This window comes from Lissotriton helveticus, chromosome 5_1 (assembly GCF_964261635.1).
Source record: "Lissotriton helveticus chromosome 5_1, aLisHel1.1, whole genome shotgun sequence".
Classification (NCBI taxonomy): Eukaryota; Metazoa; Chordata; class Amphibia; order Caudata; family Salamandridae; genus Lissotriton; species Lissotriton helveticus.
The window spans coordinates 1,692,868,988-1,692,892,500 of NC_136065.1; the positions used below are offsets into that span (position 1 = coordinate 1,692,868,988).

Genomic DNA, 23,513 nt, shown 5'->3' on the forward strand with positions numbered 1-23,513 from the left:
CTCCTATACCTGGCCTTTCCAAAGAAAATCACAGTTGTTGCGACTAAGAAAGAGCTGCTCCGAGATCCACGCACATGGGCAGGCCTATTCAGTGCTCATGATTATCAATGGAGATCCCCTGAAAGAGAACCTAGGATACAAAATACAGCAAGTATGAAATAGTTTCAAATTTCAATGCAAACAGGGCCATACATCAGAGCTGGTTCCACATTGTGGGAATCACAAAGTAAAATTAAGGTCTCTTGTTTGCTCTAGCGCTTTCTAAGGCTTTGTTCGCATTTCAAGAGACAATCTGCCTCATCTGTACTTTCCTGTTGCTCAATTATTTCACCAAATTTATTCTGAAACGCAATAAAATATTTTTATTCACATTTGTTAAAAAACCCACAACATACTGTGGTCTTATTTTTCTACACTCTCTGGTACACTGGAAAGTGCATCACAAGTTGCGGTTAGAAGTTGGAAAAGTAAACTGATTTCCATGTTAACACAATTAGCAGCAGTCAGAACTACCTGACCTTTGGCATTCCATTATTTAACCCAAAGTAAAAGCTGTAAGAGAATACAATAAAAAGCTTCTTCGTTGCTTATTATTCATCTGAGCACCTTCAATGATATCAGGCGGTCCTGCAGCAACCTCAGCACCCCTAGCTGCAGCTTCTTGAGAGCAGGTCAGGCTCACTGGCTAGAACTTGCTGGCAGAGAGGGTGAGGACCCACTTGGGGATGCAGATGAACCCCGGGATGAAGCGAGCTAGCCAGGCGAGGGAGGGGACCATGGAGACAACAAAGCGCAGGGAGGTGTAGTTCGTGATCGGCCGGCCTGCAGAGGAGACAAAAGGTTAACAGGGAAAGGTGAACATAGGCCACCAACATCTCCTGTCAAAGGCAACACAGTGGAGACACTCACTCAAGGCAACGCATGTGCTAAAAAGCAGTAGCTATAAGTAGATAAGGCACCGACTAATCTAAGAACCGAACAGGTTGTCACAAGTTGGACTGAGTTAATATACAAACTAAATTACCTTCTTAAACTGCCCCCTTCACGTAACCCCCTCAACTATACCAACTCAGCACCTTAACTGCTCCCTCATACTTTTCAATGGGAACCTATCCCCACATTAACAGCCTTTCCACATAGACATACTCCACAGGCACATTTTCTCCCACTTATCCTCACTACCTTTGTACCTCGCTCCTTCCTGACAAACAGCCAGTTTCACCTCCTGTTCTACCACGTTTTTTTACAACTTCCTCTACCTTTTCACTCCCTCCCTTGCATCACACAAGCACTCCTCTCACTCCTGATGCCTACTGTACTCATAGCCTGTTTTCCAACCAGATGACATCTCAAACTAACCCCACTCCAAAAACACATTCCCTCTCGTCCTCACCTCACTCCATTATACACCTGCTCCCTCTGTACACCCTTCCTACACAGATAACCTACCTCTCCCCCATTCTCATGTAGCCCTACTCTCACCAATGCCATATTAAATGCACACCTACCTACTGCCTTTTTTTGCTGTTTCTCAGCAAGTCCATTCTAGCCACTCGCAAACTCAGACTAACAGCACAATGGCAAGCACACCACTAACAACCACTGGAGTCTTTTGGTCTCTTAATCCCACACCTCACCCCGAAAAAAACCTGTTGTAATAAAGTTGAGTCAATTCCAGGTAGTATCTTCAAGTTGATTTATTAAGTAGCTGTTACAAGAGAGAACCCCACCAGGAGCAGACTCACTGCTGCTCAGCCAATCACCAACTAACAGTCACACTCACGAACATTCCATTCACCAATATTCTCACACACAGTCACCCAGGCTGAGCAGCAGCAGTATAACCAAAACAAATCAACCATCGGAAGCCGGCGTAAAAGAAACAAACAAGACTCTAATGGAGCAGCACCTTCCTCAACTCCCTAACAATTACTTCTTCTCCCAAAGGTGTGATAGTCAACAGCCCAGACACTCAATACCCTACTCTCTAATTCACAGACACTGATCAACCCTACTACTGCCCCTCACCTCCCCTAAATAACCCGATTAAGGACTTGATTTAGATCTCAGCGGACAGTTTACTCCGTCACTATGGTGATGGATATTATGTCTGCCGAAATATAAACTCCACATGTCCTATGGGATTTATATTTAGGCAGACGGGATATCCGGAACTACCCGTCCGCCGAGATCTAAATCATGTCCTAGGTCTTTACTCAATCTTCAAGAGCAAAAGAAAACAAATAGCAGCTGGCGCTAGCTTCTCTGAAACCTTTTTTACTTTCACCTAGCTCACTTCTCCTCTCTAGCTTTCCCACAACTTTCACAACACCATAACTTCCTCTGTTCGTTCCCTCATGAAATATCACTGAACATTAGGAGAAGTTTACAAGTATTTCTTAGCACACATACTCATAAGCCTCTTGGCGCTGTAGATGAAACACATCCTAATTTGCTATTTAGAGCATTACACAATAAAAAAGCATTGGCAAAGCCAAGAAGTCCGTGTTGACTGCCAGCCTTTTGACTTTGGCAATTCTTGTTTGCTCTGCTAAGGTATTTACATAACGTTATTGTTGGGGAAGCTGCTGAGTCCTCATCAATCTAAAACATTTAAGTAAAGGCAACAATATTTTTGGGGTCCAAAAAGGCACACATTACCATAGTAGTCCTTGGCACTAAAGAGAACTACTTTGTGTGTGTATGTGCTCCTTGAGAATGGGAGGCATGTTGTAAGTCACAGTGAAGTCAGATAATGGCTGAAGTGGAAGAAAAATTTAAATGACACTACAACAGACTTATGGATGACATTTGGCTGAAACCGCTTATAAGTAACAAAGGGGCATATTATCAAGGACTGGTGTTCAAATTATCGCCGTTTTATCGGCAGGAAACTGCAGATAAAACGGCGATAATGGGCTTGATAATACGCCCTTGTTAATTCCCATAGAAGCCCATGTTAACATCAGAACATGGGCTTCTATGGGAATTAACAAGGGCGTATTATCAAGCCCATTATCGCTGTTTTATCGGCAGTTTCCTGCCGATAAAACTGAGATAATTTTAACACCGGTCCTTGATAATATGCCCCAAAGTTATCCACATCATTTTAGTAAAATCAAAAGGTCAAACTAAACCCCAACCTAAAAAAGCCAATGGATCTAGTGTTGGCCTTTGCTAATGGTTTTTAAAATGTTTTAGTAAATCTTTATTACAAATAAATAGAGTAGGTTGAAAAGATAGATACATAGAGAGGTTTACAAAACAGATAGAGAGGCTCATAAAGGCAGACAGAGGGGGTGGATAGACAGATAGATAGACAGATAAATATAAAGACTTGGATAGATAGATGGATAGATAGATAGAACAGTTGATTCATAGGTGGACAGACAGGTAGATAGGCACAAAGTGATATAGATAGAAAGAGACAGATAAGATAGATAAATAGATACATAGGGTTGGAAAGATAGACAGACAGATAGATATATGGACAGCACAAAACAGATTCAATTAGTAATAAAAATGGTTAAATATCTACCTGAACATGACATATAAAAGTACAGTAAGCAAACTAGAAAGACCTACACGCAGGACATATATATTACACTGATTTACAAGTCTATCTGTAGTCCTCAATTAATATTCATACAGGAGTGCAGGTATAAATGCATTTTATTGCATGCATTCTAAAAAAAGAATTACTTTATAAAGAATAGATTCAAATGGATACAATCTGCGCCCGCATTACAGAAGTGTCCCGGGGGTGCAACAGGCATTTGCGCCTGTTTCGTGCGCCCCTCAGGGCACTTTGGTATTACACAAGGGGCAGCAGACGCTTTTGTGGACCCTTCTGTAATACAGATAGTGCTGGAACACGTTGCTTAAGCGCAATCTCAAGAGGGTGTTCCCTCATTTACATGGTACCACACCCCATGCAAATGATGGAATCGCTTTACTTTTGTGCCTGTGCTGTTGTGGACACAGGTGCAGCGGTAAAGAAGCAGTTAGAAGGTGCACTAACAGTGTGCCACAAAAAGGTGGCAGTGTCAGTGTGCCCCTGATGGCAGCCCTCTAGATGGGGGTCAAGGGAGTCCTATGGATCCCTCTGCACCCGCCTGCAAGTGGATCTCTGTCACTCACTGGACCCGCCTGCAAGGGGATCTCTCTCCCTTCTTTAAAGTGCTGGTGGATGCCACCTGCACAATGAAACACAGAGCAACTTTGAAGCAGTCACTCCATAGTTCAATTGATAGCGCTGCCCCCAGGACAGCACGAGTTCACGGCTGGCCTGGGGGCAGCCCATTAAACCTAATAGGGTGTATTCTCCGTGTTTGCATGTGGCACACCTGTTAGAAAGTGCACGGTGGCGCAAACAGGTAGAGTGCGACCTATATGTAGTAGGGCCTCTGCTCTACTCTGATATAGCTACAAGCAGATAAAAAAAGGCAGCACCAAAAGGAATTTACAACATCATTGGAAGGAGGCAGGAACTGATAAGGCTGGAATGTGCCCTGTGATGTAAATAGCTGGTAAAAGGCATCCTGCTATCACATCAGGCTCTAAACCCAAAGGCAACGCTAATGTAATAATAGTACAACCAAAAACACTGGCAGTGAAGATAACTACATTTCCTGTGAATGCGCTCCTTGTGAAAGAGCAAAATGCAGTCACTCAAAGTGAAGTTAGCCAGTGGCTGAAGAAGGCTGACCCACGGCCCCTTGCTGAATGCTGTAGAGGGCGTAAGCAAAGTGTGAATGACACAACAACAGACCAATGGATGAAGAGAGCTGGCTGAAAGCCTTTTATGCAATTATATTATGAATTAATTATTGAATGAATGAATTTGCATTTATAAAGCACATGGCTACCAGAAGGCCTCCCAGCGATAGGAACAGAGCCATCACAGAACTACCAATAAACATCAAGGAGCCAGAAAATCAAAAGGTCATCTGCTTTCGGAAACAAGTATGCATGTTTCAAAGCGTAAAAACAAATGCACAGAATTCCAGCGCTTAGGTGCAGCATTGGAAAATGTTTGCAACAGAACGATCTAGACTTGAATACTGACAAAAAAACTGGTCAGCAGAGCGCAAGCTTCTAGAGAATGTATGGTCAGAAGTAAGAACATTCCGTTTTGCGGATCACAAATTGTGATTTTTTTTTCGACTTGTGACTCGCAAAACGGAATGTACTAATGTGTCTCAGACACATTTAGCGATTCCCAATGGGGTCGCAAATGACCTGCCTCATCAATATTCATGAGGCAGGTCACAATTTGCGACCCACTGGGAATGGCTAGCACTCACTGGGATGGTGGCCTGCTGGGGCAGCAGACCACTATGTCTGTGACTGCTTTTTAAATAGTATTTTTCTAATGTAGCTCGTTTTCCTTAAAGGAAAATGGGATACATTTAAAAAATAAAAATCAAACTTGTCTTTTGTTTTTTAAGAGTAGGCAGTGGTCCATGGGACTTTTAAAAATATTTTCGCTGCCCTTCCCGTTTGCGAATGGCTTACCACCTAATAGAAGTAGGTGACAACTGTGATTGTTTTGCGACCGCTTTTGCAGTCGGGAAACAATTGTACATACCAGTGCTGAGCGCTATTAGGAAGGGATGCCCTTGGCACGCACCTTCCTAATAGTGACTCTCAAACCCTATTTTGCGAGTCGGTAATAGGTTACTAAGTCGCAAAATTTGTACAAACCAAAACCCTTTTTAGTATTCGCAAACGGACCGATTTTCCGTTTGCAACTGCTAAAAAGGATTTCACATTTGGCCCTTGAAGGCTAGAAAGGCAAGTGTTTTCTCTTAGACAGCTTTATGAACTATGGTCACAGATTTACTCCCTTGTTGCTGATGGAGGAACCTTGAGACAGACATAATATGTTCACTTCAGGGGCAATCTAATATCAAACACGCCGCTGTGTTTTGCACCAACTGTGTCTGTTGGTGAAATTAGGCCTAGGAGGCTGGGCAAACCGGGTTTGCATAGTCCAGTCTTGAATAGAAATAATGCACGGACACCATACAAATGAACAAGGGAATAAAAAAAAAGAAGGATTCTTTTCAGGATCTTAGGCTAAAACTAAAAACAGAAGTCTGCCACATGTGTGGCTTGAAAATCAAGAGAAAGAAAATGACTAAGAATGATACGCAAGTTTATTATGACAATTAACCATAAGTGTAGAACAACAGATGATATTCCACTCCTCCATTCCAGATGGTGCAAGAATTATCCCTATTTGAGAGGGGATGAGTTTTAATAAATAGCTAAACTTTTCTTTTCCCAGAGAGGTGAGAATTTGGATCCAATAGAAGGTGAAGACAATCTAAATAACCACCAGCGTACATAAAAGCTTGCATTCCATACTGATGGAGTAGTTTCACCAGAGGATGAATCTACAGATTAAATAGCCAAGAAGAGACTGTAGATCCATGTGGGATTCCACAGTTTAGAGGTCTTCTTTTTGCTGTAAAAAGGTGAGGGGGGGCACTACAGATGATACCAGATCTGTCAAACAGTAATTAAACCGTTTTAGTACTTGACCAGAAAACCCCATCTCTTCAACGGTTTTATTAGTATGATGTGGTTGATGGAGTTGAATACAGCAGATGGACCTAAAAGAAACATTGCACCATGACCAACGCTGTCCACCAATCTGTGAAGTCTGTCTAGTACTGAAAGTACCACAGCCTCGTTTCTGTTATCTGGTCGAAATCCTGTCTGGAGAGTTCCGAACAATCTGTTTTTTCCCAGAAAAATTCTGTCGTTGGCTGAAGACGTCTTCCTAGTAATTTGCCTAAATAAGGTAATAAGTAGATAGGGAGAGAATTACTAGTCCACACATTCTGTTTTTCAGAATGAGGAAGTTCCTAGATCTTAATCTTTTATGTCCGATTCTTATTGTATGCAATACTTTTTGTGTGTAAAGTATATACACTGATAGGTGAACCCTCTCACCCCCGTTTTTCTTCATTGGACACTAATGGTTAGTGATGGAGAGTGTTGACTTCATGCACCTTGAAGTTTTTGATATTGTACTTAATGTCCGCAGCCCTGAAGAAGTTGATGTATTACTGCCCTATCGACGAAACACGTGTTGGCTGACAAGCTCTATGCTGATTATATTACTTGCCCTCCGTTTGGAAAAATATATTGTATTGTTTCTTCTTTAGGATACGAACTGGCAGTGATATTCACTGCAAGCCTAGTCTGAAGATTTAGATTACACCTTTTGGGCCCCAACTGGAAATTTGGATTAAAGTGGACTACTATTTTGAGATTGTAGGAGTGCTCGTATTTGTTTGTTGATATTGCTTGCCCTTAATTTTTTGGGGGGTATATTAGGGTTGTTTATGGTAACCGACCCTCTTCTCCTTGGAGCACCACTTATACATCACACTTATTGCTTTTACTTCCCCTAAATAGATTGTTGTGCACCCTCATTTGTTTCGCTTCCTACCTGGTTACCATATGATCTTACATATAGAGTAACAAAAATCCAGAGCATGGCTTTCTTGAAGTTACTGCGTAGACGATGGCCCCAGAAATTCAGGGTGTATCGGGATCAGCTGTGGATTCAGCTCCTCCGAAGAGGGCTGGGAATGCCGCAGGATGCACGATGACGTCCTCGCGACTTCTCAGTAAAGTGGCGAGGCTGGACAAAGTCCCCTTCGACTTCTTTCAATTTTTTTATTTTGACTTACCCAACGACATGGACCACGGCAAACACCTGTAGCGGCAGCGACCCTGCGAGTAGGAATGAGTCTGTGCTCTTGATTTCGAGTGGGAAAGAGAATTACGTGACCTCCAGTATGCAGCGATGTACAGCTTGGCTTTAAGATCCCAAATCACCTTTGGTGCATAAGGGCACACTCTTTACACTTTGAATTGTGGCTTGAACCTAAACATTAGAGACATACCTTGTGGGGATCTGTCACAGACATCTGTAGGAGACCGTTCCTACAAGGCTTCACCCCTGTAGTTTGTGATTCCTTGCACACTGTACAAAAAGAAATTGGCTGAAAAAGCTTGATGAGAAAATGTTAGGAGCCAACTCCAGATCTGCGTATGAAGTTGTGGAAAGAAAGGCCCTGACATCAGCACGATTGGGTGGCACTTCATGCGGCTGCAAACATTTTTTCCTGGACGGAGCGGGTCGACATTAAACCACATGATGCCACCTACCAGTACGCAGGAGCTATGCTGAAAAAACTTCAGAGATCAAGTCTAGCGCTTGGGAATATTCTAAAGGTGAGGAATCTGCGGTTAGAAGTATCCATCAGAGTCATTATTACTCTGTGACAGGGCACCCTCGGAGGATGAATGCTGGTGCCCCGGGGGTACAACGGTGGTATGTCTTGCATCCACAGAGGGGAGGAGACCTGACCCTCAGCCTGACCCAGAAGTGACCTCAAGTAGGCGAGCGAAGTAAAAGACGCTGCTGAGCGATGTGTGAAAGAGAGCAGGACGAGCAGCCCCATAACGGGAGCCAGAGAACAATTACTGGACGAGCAATGAGGACGTAGAGATGGAAGAGGATGTGAACAGCCGATCATTGGCAGAGGTTTCCCCAGAGGAAGGCATTTCGGACGATGCAGCCATGGCTGTCAAGGGACCACAGTTACAGGTAAGTGACCTGAACGACCGGGCGTTTGTTGGGAGGGTGGGTTTGTAAAGAGGGTCCCCACGACATCAAAGGGAGGGAAAGGGATTTTGCTTTGTTTTGTTTGCGGTAAGGGCAGGATCCGGGGTCTAGCCAGGCCTGGCAGATAAGCCCAGGACTTGGTGTATCTAGCGGCACAGGGGTCACGTGAATTCTAACGGTCGACAACACTGCCCTCACACCCAGTTTACCTCATAGTTACCCATTACCTGCCTACCTCCCAGCCGTGACTATTCTCACATCGCGTGAAGTAACACTGTAAGCCACTGCCCGGCTATCACCCAGTCTACCAGGGTGGGAGCGTTGTCAACATATTCAGCAGAGGGATATGCAGCAAGGGAACTGATTGCCTCTCCCTTTTTAGGTCTCGGCCTGCGTAAGCTACGCTTGCGCATTCTCGCTGGCGAGAATTTATGTTTTAGAGTATGGGGGCTTAAACCCGCCGCTCTTCTCCAGTGGCTGGCTTCCTAAATGGAGGCCAGCCATTGGAGGAGAGGGGCGTCTGTCCATTTAAGCCCAATCTTTTTGGGATTCAGGAGTGTGTTTTTTAGGTTCTTTCTCTCTCTGACATCCTCATTCCGAAACACGCCCCCCATCACGCTGCTTGCACGCCCAAGTCAGCTCTCTGAATGGTTAACAACTACCAAATAAACACTACCATTGGTGTTTCTTATTAACCAAACAGAGGGCCGACTGGCGCGTGCAGGCAGCGTGAGCAGACAACAGGCGATATGCATACGGGCGCCACCCCGCTCCTTTAATTATTTTTATTTTGGTGCTACGAAAAACTGGCCATATTTTGAAAGAAAGTCTGTTTGTTTTGATGACTCCCGTAAAGCGGCTGTGTATCGTTTTAAGATGCTTCTGCGCCTAACGTAACTCCTGCTGCTACAGGTGCACGGTAACTAGATCTCCCGAAACCTCCTTCGGGCTCCCCAGGGTCTCACAGGTGGTGGGAACAGGCAGTGTACGGGGGGGCGAGCACCCCATGTATCAGCCCGACACACCGAGCAGGAAGGAGATCCTCTGGGAAACACCCTGAAAGTATTAAATCCTCAGAACTGACTGTTTGTTTGTCTTCTGGGGCTGGAGGGCGGCGCGGAGGGGATCCTGGGCGGGCGGAGGGGCGGGACGAGAAGCCTCGGCAGGCGGAGGGGCCGGCAGGGAAAGAGCGGAGAGGCAGCGCTGTCTGGGCATGCTGCGCAGCGCCGGGGAGCTCCCCTGCACTAACCAAGCGGCCAGCTGCCCTGCCGTACGTAGGACCTTCAAGAGACCCCATACTTCCTGGGATTGAAGAGCCGACGGTAGCGTGGTCTATTGTGAGACCAGCGAGAAGCTCCCTACTGCTAACCGTTGGAGGTGCAGAGGGACAGACTGCCTGCTGTGGTAGCAGCCGGGACCGCCTGCCCGTGGATGCACTCTGGGGAGGCTCCGTAGCCGCTTCAGTGGAGCTGGGCTGCGCTCTACTCCGGCAGCATGTCTGTGCCGTGCTGCGTGGGACAGGTAAGGAGAGACCGTGCTGCTGCTGTGTTTGTACACAACACGCGTGGGCAGCTTGGAGTGGCTGAGCAGGCATTGTTCGCATTGCCTGATGTTAGAGCCCGGTGTGCCCTATAAATCTCCTTTGCAGTGTCTGTGTGGGGGTTGGCAAGCAGCGTGGATAAGCCTAGATTTGGGTAGCCCAGACTCGGCTGTAAAGTTGGTAGCCTCGTCCACAGACGAACGGCCCCGCGCTAGGAGGTGCCGCAGGTGCAGCACCTGCAGCTCTGCATGGATATTCCAAGAGGCATCAGCCAGGGTCCCCACCCACAGACGCCTGCCTGCGCAGGGAAGGTGAAGCCATATCACGCCTGTTCTCAAATGCGTCGGCTCCCAGTGCCCGTTTAATCAAAGGTCGTGGAAATGCCACAATACCCCCACTCTTTTGTCACTGCTTATCCTATGGTTGTCTCCGTTACATTGTAGATTGTGTGTGCCTTAAAGCAGCGCAATCTTCTGTAGCGCTCTGCCGCCCAGGAATGCGTGTGTACAGCTTTGTAGAATGCATCTGCTATCCGTAAGCAGCTGCTGGCCACGAGGGCCACAGGCTTGGACCCCCTGCATTGTCGCCCTCTTTCAGCCTCGGGAACCAAGCATGAAGTATGATGTGTAAAATCATGAGGAGAGCCGAGAATTCACAGGTACAACTGGCGGTTTGTTGTTGTTTTTGAACTGCATTTGCGCCGGGAAGCGGTCTACCCGGATTATAGTTGAGGCTTTCAGAGCCCCTGGCCGTTTTAGTCATCCACGCTGATGCAGTGGGGTTGCTTTAAAAAAGCTTGCTTCAAGATCACTCATGCTTTGTCACGTAACACGCATGTACGTGTTTTGCTGCTGTGGCACAACCAGGAACTCTATTTATCGGTGACAAACGGTCTTCAAAGATTCTGACGAAAGGCCACATTGTCACTGCTGTAGAAGCTATAATTAATTCTTAAGATGAGATGGTCCATGCGACTAAATTCTAAACATTAATTTTTTTTAAGCGACCATGTTTTGTTCCTTGCTGTTAATGTATATCCTTTGACAATTTTGAATAATGTTACCTTTCCTTTATATTCTGTCTTTGGGTGAAGTTAAAATGCAGAACACTAGAAGTTTATCTGAACCCTCATTTTATTTTAGTGAGATCACAGCTTTCCCCCGCCCCCTCTACCCAAGTCTACCAAACTCCTAACTGCGCAAGTAGCACACTGTTCCCTGATTGTGCTCGCTTTTCTTGCCTTCTGCCCCCTCATTGTGCTGGCTTTTCTTGCCTCTGCCCCCCTGATTGTGCATGTGAAAGAATATAATCATGTAAAACAGTTGATTGGTCTTAGCTGGAGACAGTTCTGACAATACAAAGGGCATGTACGTCAATGCGAGCTATAAAACAAATAACAAAACTAGGTATATAAGATCAGCACTTCACTTCAATTACTTTACAGCTAGTGTGTGTGGCTCTGTGTGTGTGTGTGGCTCTGTGTGTGCGTGTGTGGCTCTGTGTGTGCGTGTGTGGCTCTGTGTGTGTGTGTGGCTCTGTGTGTGTGTGTGTGGCTCTGTGTGTGTGTGGCTCTGTGTGTGTGTGTGTGGCTCTGTGTGTGTGTGTGTGGCTCTGTGTGTGTGTGTGTGGCTCTGTGTGTGTGTGGCTCTGTGTGTGTGTGTGTGGCTCTGTGTGTGTGTGTGTGGCTCTGTGTGTGTGTGTGTGGCTGTGTGTGTGTGTGGCTCTGTGTGTGTGTGTGAGTGTGTGTGTGTGTGAGTGTGTGGCTCTGTGTGTGTGTGTGTGGCTCTGTGTGTGTGTGTCTCTGTGTGTGTGTGGGGGGGTTCTGTGTGTGTGGCTGTGTGTGTGTGGCTGTGTGTGTGTGGCTCTGTGTGTGTGTGTGTGTGGCTGTGCATGTGTGTGTGTGTGGCTCTGTGTGTATGGGGGGTTCCGTGTGTGTGTGTGGCTCTGTGTGTGTGTGTGGGGGGGGCTCTGTGTGTGGCTCTGTGTGTGAGTGGGGCTCTGTGTGTGTGTGTGTGAGTGGGGCTGTGTGTGAGTGTGTGTGTGAGTGGGGCTGTGTGTGTGTGTGAGTGGGGCTGTGTGTGTGAGAGTGGGGCTGTGTGTGTGTGTGAGTGAGTGGGGCTCTGTGTGTGTGTGGGGCTCTGTGTGTGTGAGTGCAAATGCAATAGGTCTCACATTTGCGAGAGATTACGCTCTTACTCTCTACTACTCTCTAATGCTTACCTATTGCCATTGTAAATGTCAATACCATATATTTTATGGTTAAAAAAAAAAACAATAAATGAAAGAAATTACATTTGCAATGCCAATAGCTCTAACTTTAACAAAGACGAGACCATTGCATTGTAAATGCTTGTTCTTTTTCCCGAGGGGAAGACCAATGCCAGGAAAAACGCCGAAGAGGGGCCGGACAACTGACGAGAGGACTAGAAGGTGTGGGAGAGAAGACACAACCTGAGACGGAACTCGAGCCCCCCTCCTATTTTGTGGACCATCGCAGCGGGCACAGATCAATAAATACCTCTTGTTTCAATATCACAGCCTCGCGTGGTGTGTTGTTCCGTGACATACTGTATGTAGTATATTGTTTTGCACTGATAGTAAAGTATTTCCCTTTTTTATTAAGGCAAACATTGGACTGGACAGTGAGTTATTTTGTCTGTTTGTCTGCGAGTTGTGAGTCTCTGCTCCTAAAACTACCACTCTGAAAAGCCTTTGATTCCTCACACTCGCTACCCTCAGCATGAAAAGACTCCAACTACGACGGGTGTGGCCCAGTAGCCCTGTCTGCCTGGTGACCCTTCTCCGAACAGTGTCCGACATTATCTATTACCTCCTTTATTGCTAGACCTATTGAAGAGACATTTAAAGCTTTCCACTCCCATCCGATACTCTGAAAAGCTGGTATACTGTGGAGTTTAGGGCTAGGAGAAAGTCCAGAGCATAACTGGAACATAGATTAGCAATTTTAAGTCTATGTTTGACCGCCAATCTCGAGTTACACAGCACTGGTCTGAGTTTAGAGTTGTGATCTTGTTTTAGATGGGAAGAGAAAACAACTCTTAAGTGGATTCACAAGATAAAGCTCGATTACATGACACCTGGAAATACTTTAAGAGGCAAAATACCGTATAATAAGGAAGCAATGTATCAAAATAATAAACTATTTTATCAGGACCTGAAATGTGCATGGATTTGGATGACTATAAAACTCCATGTCTGGCCACTGGCCACATAAGGACACACATGGATGCAGACTGGTTTGCCCTAGGCATTTCCCTCAGGCAGTGAACAAGAAAAGAAAAAATATGTTTGCAATGCTATCAGACTCGAACCAGATTCGGTCTTCATAATGGAAACATGACATGGAGATGACAGTAGACCAATACTCCAGAAAGCAATTCTAACAAGATAATAAGGCTATACACAAACTGCTAGGGGAAAGTGAGAGGAGGCATAACAGTGATATTAAAAGCATTACTACAAACCACCAAGATTATAGACATACGCCTGACTTATTGAAAATTCTTTCTAGTGCAATGTACATCAAACCCCATCTTCTCTAAAGCTTTGTTACCCGTATAAAGACCACCACCAAACAATGGAGCTTTCACAGGTCCCCATTTCTGCCATATTTGACACCTGCATTTAACCTAGTAAATTGTGAATCCACAGCCAAGAACTATTTCTACAAATCTGGAAGCTCTCAACCTGTGTCAACTACTCGCTAAAGATTCAAACGCAACATCCACCACCTATGGACACTGAAACTCTCTCGCAGAGGGGGGCGCTAGGTGGTGCTGGACCGGAATGGCCGCTCTATCGTAGAGCTCTCGCCCTGCCGGGAATAAAATTGTCATAATCCTCATCCTGCCTTTTAGCCAAAGATTACAACTGCCACCGATGCAATCAGGAGGATAAGCTGCTCACTCGTTGTCAATCTTGGCCCCGTAGCTGTCGCGGCAAGCCCGGAATCGGCGGAAGAAGTTGCTGCACTGGCTGGTCTCCTGAGCGGTCTGGGAAACTACGCCAGAACGGTGCTGTGTGGCCCTGCAGGCCGCCGCATGATACGGGCCCGGCACTACCCAAAATAATCAGCTTCGGATTCAACACCTCTCCGCTGGGTACGTGGATTCCCTCAGTTCTGCTGCAGCGCGCACCAGATGGTGGGACGCTACTGCCCTCCCCCCCTACCCCCGCCGATAGCTCCTGGCTTCATTGGTCGTACTGGGGGAGACTGGAGGCCCGAACTAACCCCCATTGACATCCTAGACACTGCTGGAAGCTGGATGTTACATCGCCTGGGGCCGGGGGGCAGTGAAGAACATACTGCGTGAGGTGGCGGGAGGCGCCGCGAAGGAGGTTGTTGTGCCCGCCATTTTAAAAACCCTGGACTGCCCGGGTCCCTGAGTCTCACTACACAGTGCCTGCTCGAGGCTGTCTTGGGCCCCATCTCCTAGCCAGAACGTCGGTTAAATGGTTGAGCAGACCCGTTGTGCCTCTTGGTTTGCATGGGAGTGAGGCGCGTGGCTGGAACCGATATACTTATTGGCCGCCATTTTGAAGTGGGCTGCGTGGCTGCTGCCGCCTCTCTGTCCCGTGCCCTGCCACACAGCCATACCGGTGCATTGTCGAGAACCGCGCCCGGGCCGAGATCCCTGTACCCCCGGACAAACTGAATCCACGGGGAGACACGAGCTAGTCCTGACTCTTCCTGCTGCACGCATTCTGGACTGGCGGTGTGTTATTCGTCATCGTACCTCACCACCCTCATGTAGAGGGCAGACTTACATGGTCACTGACGCTTTGGGAGGCCGGGACAACTGGAGAGCTACGAGTGACGCTGGGGCTGCCCCACCAGTCGGGTGCGAAGGTGCAGGCTGATAAACCAGGTTTCCATTTCTCCCCCTCCCTCACAGAGGCTAGGACGGAGCTGGGCCACGATCGCTCAGGAAGATTGGCTTGGTTGAGCACCTACCCACTACTTTCTTGAACTGGACCTGCGCAAACAGCTGGGTGGACGTGCGGTGGCCTCCGCTCCCCTACCTCACCGCAGCCACATACTACTCGGCCCGCCACGATGGGCAAAACGGAACCAAGGCAGTCAAACTTGCTATTCGACGGACGCAAGACATCGGGAGCAAACTCTAAGTCCCAAGGTGAGGATGAACCACCCGAAACACGGGATGAAAGCTGGAAAGCCCTCCTAGTAACCGTGCAACAAAGCCTCACCTCTATAGACTCCAAAATTGACTCCATGAACCACAGGCTGGATAATGTAGTGGCAAAGCTGGATGGGAACGAAGAACGCCTTAAAGATGTTGAACAAAGAGTATCGGCTCTGGAGGATGGAGCTACCTCTAACCGACAACAAGTGGCACAAATGGACAAACTATTAAGAGTAATAGCAGACAAGAATGAGGAGTTGGAGGCGCGCTCCCGAAGAAACAATGTCCGCATGCTTGGTTTGGCGGAATCCACCAACACAGGCCGACTGGAAGATTACATGGAGCGCTTGCTGAGCGATCTCTTCGGACGGGAGTCCTTTTCAGCACAATTGGTTATCGAGCGAGCACACCGCTCCCTGGCGCCCAAACCCCCTCCGAGAGCGACACCTAGTCCGATCATCATAAAATTCCTCAATTATCGCGACCGGGATACCTTACTGCGTCTGGCGAGAGAGAAAGGAGAGGTGCATTTCGAAAACACCATCTTGTCCTTTTATCCGGATTTCACCCAGGCGGTATAGGATGCTCGGCGAAAGTTCCTAGCGGTGAAGAAACAGCTCCAATCCCACAGTATCCAATACGCGATGCTCTACCCTGCGAGACTGCGGATTCACCATCGGGGCCGTCAGCACATTTTCCAGACACCCCAGCAGGCCGAGGAATATTTGAAACGCGACAGGAGATCGTCCTCACGCGAGGCGGTTGCCCATCGCCGCTCGCGCTCCCACTCTCCCCTGTCGACCCTTCCTGAGACGCTATCTCCACAGAGAGTCAACCGAGAGCTGGTGATCCCCTCTGGTGACATGATGAAGACCAACTGACTGGTGATGTATAATAATCCAATTGACTTGAAGGCACTCACTGACTCCTGGCCGCTCACCTCCGTCCCATCAGTTCGACCCCTGTGACCCAGGTGGCATCCTAGACACTTGTGACCCAGGTGGTAGTAGATGGGTGAAATAAGGAGGTGGAGTGGAACGGGCATGAGCCCCTAGTAGCCCCCATCAGAGGGCATTACCCATTGATATCTAATGACTGTTAAAGTTTGGGACTTTTTAGGCTGGGTGCAACGACTCAGCGCATTGTCTGGGGGGGGAGGGGTGGGTAATTCTTTCCTGGCAAGTTGGGGCTGCCAGTATGGGAGTAGGGGGAGGGGGGAGGGATTGTATTTTTCAGTCCCAAGTATCACTGATCTATACACTGTACATAACGTGTGGCGCCATTTGCTCAACTGCTTACTTAATCTACCATTCGCCACAGACCTGCCTACCGTTTCATACCGCATACACCTATGTTTACTATGACCAGTCCTGAGGCAAGTCAGATTATCAGATTAACTTCCTGGAATGTTGAAGGCCTAAATGACCATAGGAAGCGTAGACAGATTTTGGGATATTTAGATAGGCATGGCATAAATGTGGTTTTCCTACAGGAAACACACCTGGCTCCCGGGCACGCTCCGCAATTCGCAACCAGATGGGCCTATTCTAATTATGCCAGAGGAGTTACAATTCTGATAAAAAAGGGAGTAGCCTTTACACCTACAGGGTTTGACACCGATAGAGAGGGCAGGTTTTGTCTAGTATGGGGGCGCTTGTACTCACATGATGTTCTCTTTGCTAACTTTTATGGCCCCAATGTAGATAACCCCTCCAATTTGCTGACATTATGGAGTAAGATACATACACTGGGCATCACGCACGTAATTTTGGGTGGAGACTTTAACACGGCGCTTCAGCCTGCCCTTGACAGATCTCGACCACTCCCTTCACACTACACTAATACACGACGTATGCTCTATGACATAGTTGTGGATAATCACTTGACAGATGCCTGGCGATACACACACCCCGCACTACGGGAAGGCACACACTATTCTACCTTACACTCCACCTGGGCACGTTTGGACTATGTCTTCGTCTCTGAGGGTGTGGCTCCCTGGCTACGACACGCAACCCACCTTGCCCGCACCTTTTCCGACCACTCACCAGTCCTCTTGGAATTACACATTCCCCTGGATAGTTCCCCTTACCTGTCCTGGCGTCTCAACCTGGCACACCTCCGTGACGCGGCCTTTAAGGCCGAATTGGAACAGGATATTCAGGATTTTTTCGAACGCAACATTTCATCTGTGGATAGCATTGTTACCGTTTGGGAAGCCTTTAAGGTAACCGTCAGGGGCTGGTGTATTGCTAAAGGAGGTGGTATTTTAAAATCTTTGCGTACCGATTTGCATAAGCTAGAGACCGAACTGAGAGATTTGGAGCGGTCCATTGATCGCTGCCCTGCGGACCTTGAGATCCATGTACGCATGCGAAATAAACTTTCTGAATACACGCAGATAGCTGACAAAGAGAGCAAATTCCTAGGACGCCCACACTTGGCCCGGATATACGGGGAGGGCGACAGACCAGGGAAAGCACTGGCGAACGCGGTTAAGCCCCCTAGATTAGCTAACTACGTTACCGAAATACATGATGGGTGTGGAGATATTCATAGGAACCTCCCTGACATAATTCACATTTTCCGAGACCACTATCAGGCGCTATACTCCTCGCACAGAACAGAGCCCCTCGACCTTCCCACATACTTTGAGGATGTTGCACTAGCATGGCTGGGGGACGCCCAGCAGAAGTTTCTCCACGCTGAACTAGAATTGGATGAAATCAACGAGGCCATTATGGGCATGCGATCTGGTAAGGCTCCGGGCTCAGATGGCCTCTCTATTGATTTTTACAAACTCTTTGCCCCCATTCTGGCCCCCATCCTGAAACATGTGTACTATACCGCTCTGGAAGAAGGTAGCCTGCCCCCTACTATGCGTGAGGCTCTTATCACTTCCCTGCTTAAACCAGGTAAGCCCCCCTCACACTGCGACTCCTATCGCCCGTTATCACTTTTAAATTGCGACACCAAGATCCTTGCCAAGGTGTTAGCTACACGACTCAACCTACTCATGGAGCACTTAGTTCTCCCTGACCAAGCCGGATTTGTGCCCAACCGCGCTACCTCCCATAACCTCCGCACCCTTCATGCCCTCAACCCTAAATGCGACGCCGTGGCAGTGTTCCTGGACGCCACCAAGGCTTTCGATTCACTAGAATGGGACTACCTGCTTGGCACATTACAACATATAGGGTTGCCCTTCAGCTTCCTGGACTGGGTGAAATTGCTATATCATCAGCCCACGGCTACTGTGCTACTCAATGGGTCTAGGTCCACCCCGTTTAATGTCCAAAGGGGCACCCGCCAAGTCTGCCCTCTATCCCCCATCCTAATCGAACCCTTAGCCGCAACGCTCCGGCAAAAACATAATCACCGCTCCCTCATTTATCGTACCCGACCATTCCTTGTCTCACTTTACGCGGATGATGTTACGCTTTATATAGAAAAAACATGCGATCATTTGAATCCAGTCCTACGTGAAATTACAAAATTTGGGGGGATTGCCGGAGTACAAATTAACTGGGCCAAATCGGCAATTTTCCCGCTTACGGACAACACACATCCATTCTAACTCGACTACCCGCTATTGTGGGAGCAGGATGATTTGAAATATCTGGGCATCCACATCCACAGGGATAAGGAGGCACTGATGCGTGCCAACTATGGCACTACACTGGATAAAATCACGGACAATGTCACTAAGTGGCTGCACCTCCCTCTTTCCATGGCAGGCCGCATTGCGTTAATTAAGATGAATATACTGCCAAAACTGTTATACCTTTTTGTAAACATTCCGTATAATCCAGGAAATTTTTTCTTTCGCTCTCTCAAGTCCCAGATCACGCCATTGATTTGGGGTGGGAAACAAGCACGCCTTAGCCTCAACACCCTTATGTTTCCTTTTCACCTAGGCGAGTTTGAAGTACCCAACTTTGAAAGATATTACGATTGTGCCCAGGCGCACTTCGCCGTCTACTGGTATCACACACCACCATACATGGCGCACTTAGCTGTTGAAGGCTGTATTATACACCTGCCATGCTGAAAAGACTTCACTTACGCGACTCAGGCTGCTGCCTTCGCTGTGGCACCGCTGGTGTAGATTTTATACATTTAGCGTGGTCCTGCCCCCAGATTGCCAGGTCTTGGGAACAAGTTTTTTCTGGCCTCGCGAGCATGCTAGGGTGGCACTGACTCCATGCCCACTCCAGGCGCTGTTGGGTTTGACGCAGTCCGTTGTTACTAACCACAAAAAGTTCCTGGCCCTCAGTCTTTTACTCACCAAGCGCTTAATAGCATGCCGCTGGGGTAGAGGCCGAGCCCCAAAGTTTAAGTGTTGGATTCGCTCTCTGTCTACTTGGCAAGAGAGTTTACATGATTACGCAGAACTCCTGCCCCCTAGATCACAGCCTAAAGATATATGGGCACCTTTCACGGCATATCTTCTCAAGCTGAGGGTAGAAGAGGAAAATGCCCAGGTGGGATAGGCTATATCCACTGAAACATTACCACAAGCACCGAGTAGGTAATGCTTTCCTCTGCATGCACTTCACAACTGCTCACTGGCTAGTTACAGTGTAACTGTATGGTCCTTGCTATGCCTGACTATATGACTAGGGTCAACTAATGAACCTCTATCTGAGACGTTATTTGAATGTTGTACCTAATGGCATGCCTTGCGGAATTGCTCTATTTGGGTGGGGAGGGTCTCTCTCTCCCAGTTGAGGCTTCAGGACTTGCCTATGCTGTTATTTGGTTACTTCGGACATTTGACCACTGTATTAGGATACTATGTTAAGGGGGGTGGGGGGGAGGGGAGTTGGAGGTCATTCATCGGACACTCTTTTGTGTACCAGATCATTTCTCATCACTGCTCTGCATGGGAAGATGCCACTATTCTGCTCAACAATACTACGTATACCAACTTGATTTCATTGCATTGATGTACCATGCTTTCATGACTCAATAAAGGTTTTTGAAATTAAAAAAAAAAACTCTCTCGCAGAGCTCAACATTGACTCGTCTGTGCACTCATCACTCAATAAAATAAGTATTTATACAAAATATTGAATAAGCTAATGTGCCTCACAACATCTACATACCCTAAACAACACTGGCAAACACAAGTGAATAAATAAAGACAATAAGATCACAAATGGCTGCACTTCAATGACAGTGGAATAAATCAAGAATTCACCTCCAGAGTCTCATATTAATGCACCAAGTTACCATCATGAAAGCTTGCTCAAAAGTGAGTGCCACAAAATACCTTCAGAAGTCTCATCAATCTGAAGATTTCTGTAACTCCAAATCAAATGCTGTATCTTCATCTTGCTGACAAAATACGAGGCTTTGAGATCACGGAGTCCAAGGTAGGGTATATTACTCTGAAGACTAATCTTCTTACACTTGGTTTATTCTGGGAACTCTTAGCTTGCATAAGAATGGTGTTGCAAACTTTCTTCTACTGGACCGGTTTACATGCTTTCAGCACAGTATGTCACCACTCCCTCCATGGGAACGTAAGAAAATACAGGCTTAAAGAGAAGCAACCTTAACTGAATCTCCTCCCATATTACTGATTGATCAAGCATGGTCTTGGTACCTAAAGTGACTCTGGGCAATAGCTTGCATAATCTTCCCGACTACCCCCCAGGGCCGGGACGCCTTGCCTGAGGTAGCTGCGCACTTTACAAATGCTGGTATTATTTTTTTTCATTAAAAGACCAGATAACTGCCTCTGATGAACTGATCAGATAACTTGGGATACCACCAAGAAAGTTGATAGAAGTGAGAAACATGGGTGCGAGGCCATCCTTTCCAAAACTCAGCAAGTAAATCAAGTTACAAGAAGCACCTTTATTTATATATTTGAGGAGTTTCTTAAAGCACGAACATAACCCATCAGGGTATCAGAGTGCTGCACATAAAGCAGCCAGGTCATACATCCATGGTACATCCATGGTAAAAATGCATGAAGGAAAGTGAAGGGAGTAATGCAAACACAAGAAACAGATATAGAAAACAACAGGACATGGTAGATCCATGATCCAAAAGAAGTCCACATGTAAATGATCAAGCACAGTGATTAAGTATAGCTAGTGGAGGAGTCCATTCAGCAGAACCTTCGCACCATGTGCACCACAGAATACATTTTTCATTATCTTGGTTCCCGCAGTAGATGCATACCGTTACCTAACGCAATAGCATATTGGAAAAACACACTTTATTACACACATAACACACTAACCTGCTGGTCACTGTTCTAGATGTTGCCAGCACCAGACACTCCCCGAGGGCTGGCTCACACACCCCCAACACCCATCCAGCACAGGCGTCACATGACATGTGACCCTGTTACTAAAAAAGGCCGGGCGCACGTGCCCTGGGCCAGTTCCACTAACTACAATACTGTGCTGCCGTCATTCTAAATGCTTGGAGGCCTAGGGCCCCACAACATTACATTGGCGACGAGCGGGCTGAGCCCGTGTGTGCAGTCGCCTTGATTGGTCGTTGAAGGGGGAGAGTGCTGCCTGTATTGAGGGCACCCCTTGCGAGCAGGCGCAGGTTGCGCCTGATGATCCGCGGGCCATGTGAAGAGCCCTGGGCGTGAAGGAGCAGAGCGGGAGCCCACCCCGCATCACAAAAGCTCGCTGAGTGGGAGGTGAAGGTACCCGGGCCATCTGAAGAGGCCAATCCCAGAAGTCCGCAGAGAGGCAGATCCCACCCAGCAACTTAAGAGGAGCTGTTAAGGGGCAGTGGGACGGTGTTATTGCCCCCCTCCCCGAGAGACTGACCGCGTGATGTAACTTGCGAAGTGCATGAGGGGCAGCAGCAGAAGTGAGAAAGCTGCGCTGGGTAAGACCGGCACTCAGCTGGCATCGTAGAGGCAGCCGACAAAGAACAGGAGAGGCTGCTTATGTGCCCGTGTGAGGCGACGGCCGCAGTGGGTGTGACGCTGCTGAGGCCATGTCCAACACTGTAAAGTAATGGACCTGCCCCAACAGCAGGACTGGGCAGTACGCATTGTGATTCCCAAGCGTATGAGGAGAAGTGGGAAGTGAAAAGGGGATCCCTCCCTAAGACAGTAAAAGATGTTTCGTTTCGTCTCCTCCCCCCTCCCCCCCCGCCACCCGGCCCCAAAGACAGATGCATACCGTTCTGAAGTGCCATGTGCTCAGCCGTACCTGGTGGCTGGCGCGGGTGTAGTGAGAGGGAGGGCCATGCCAGAGCACAATGCAGTATGAGGGCCCGCTCGCAATGGACAGTAAAGGCCGAGTGTGCCCTGGTGAATGGCCTGAAAAGAGAAAGGAGAAGTGCCGCGTGAACTCAAGCCGCATGCAGGACCAGCGGCATTGAGTAGTGAGCCCAGAGCGAAGCTCCGCGTGGCCCGTAATCGAGAGAGACTGCTGCTTAAGTGAGGGGCATAGCATAAAGAAGAAAAAAAAGTTACTGCACGGTGGAGAAAGCTGATTGCTGTCAAGGCATCACGCAGCAAGTAGAGAAACTGGGCCCACACTGGCCAGAGGCATCCCAAGGCCGCACTAAATGCCCCCAACAATCAGCACAGCTGCCATAATGGGCCGGGAGGTCCGGAGCATTCGTCCAGCAGTGCTCAGTCTGCAGGATAGAAGAGCGGCAGCAGCGTGGGTGGTGGCGGCAGCGTGGGTGGTGCTGCCGTGGCAAGGAGTGTAAGAGTTGGCGTCTGTGTCTTGTTTTCGTCTGTCAGATTCCTTCTGACAGTGGTGAGTAGCCTCATTACTCCACATTCATTTCGAATTTTTTAGTCGCTGTTTAGGTTGTCTTATTGATGTGTAAAGCTTTGTCAGAGTTAAGGTTGTATCACATGCCAGGGTGCTGTGCCTTCTTATGCAGTGCCAAGGAAAGAGGTGAGGCCCGCAGAGTGGAGAAAGGTGTCGGGGACTATGGTGCAGTGCCACCTAGTGGCAATAGGCGTTAACTGCGAGGAATCGAAAGAGAATCTGTAAGAACGTCTTGCAGCGCGGAGAGGTGGCCTGAACTACAAAAGGGGGGTCAGCATCATGAGCGTATGAACTGCCAAGATACTGAACAAGTGTGTACCCTATGCCACCCCAAGTGAGGAGACAAAGACAAGACTGTGCACTGAACCATGAGCTGCGGCAGTGTGTGG

General features: G+C 47.7%; 1 protein-coding gene across 1 annotated transcript in view; it reads right to left on the minus strand.

The window, feature by feature from the left end:
* Window positions 1-335: 335 nt before the first annotated feature.
* The window catches only part of LOC144755742 (dehydrogenase/reductase SDR family member 1-like), a 345,316-nt gene continuing 322,138 nt past the window's right edge, over window positions 336-23,513 (minus strand). Inside the window, exon 9 of the mRNA XM_078644947.1 lies at window positions 336-822. Within this exon, the coding sequence (XP_078501073.1) occupies window positions 686-822 (137 nt within the window). The 3' untranslated portion in view covers window positions 336-685. The remainder of the gene's footprint in view (window positions 823-23,513) is intronic.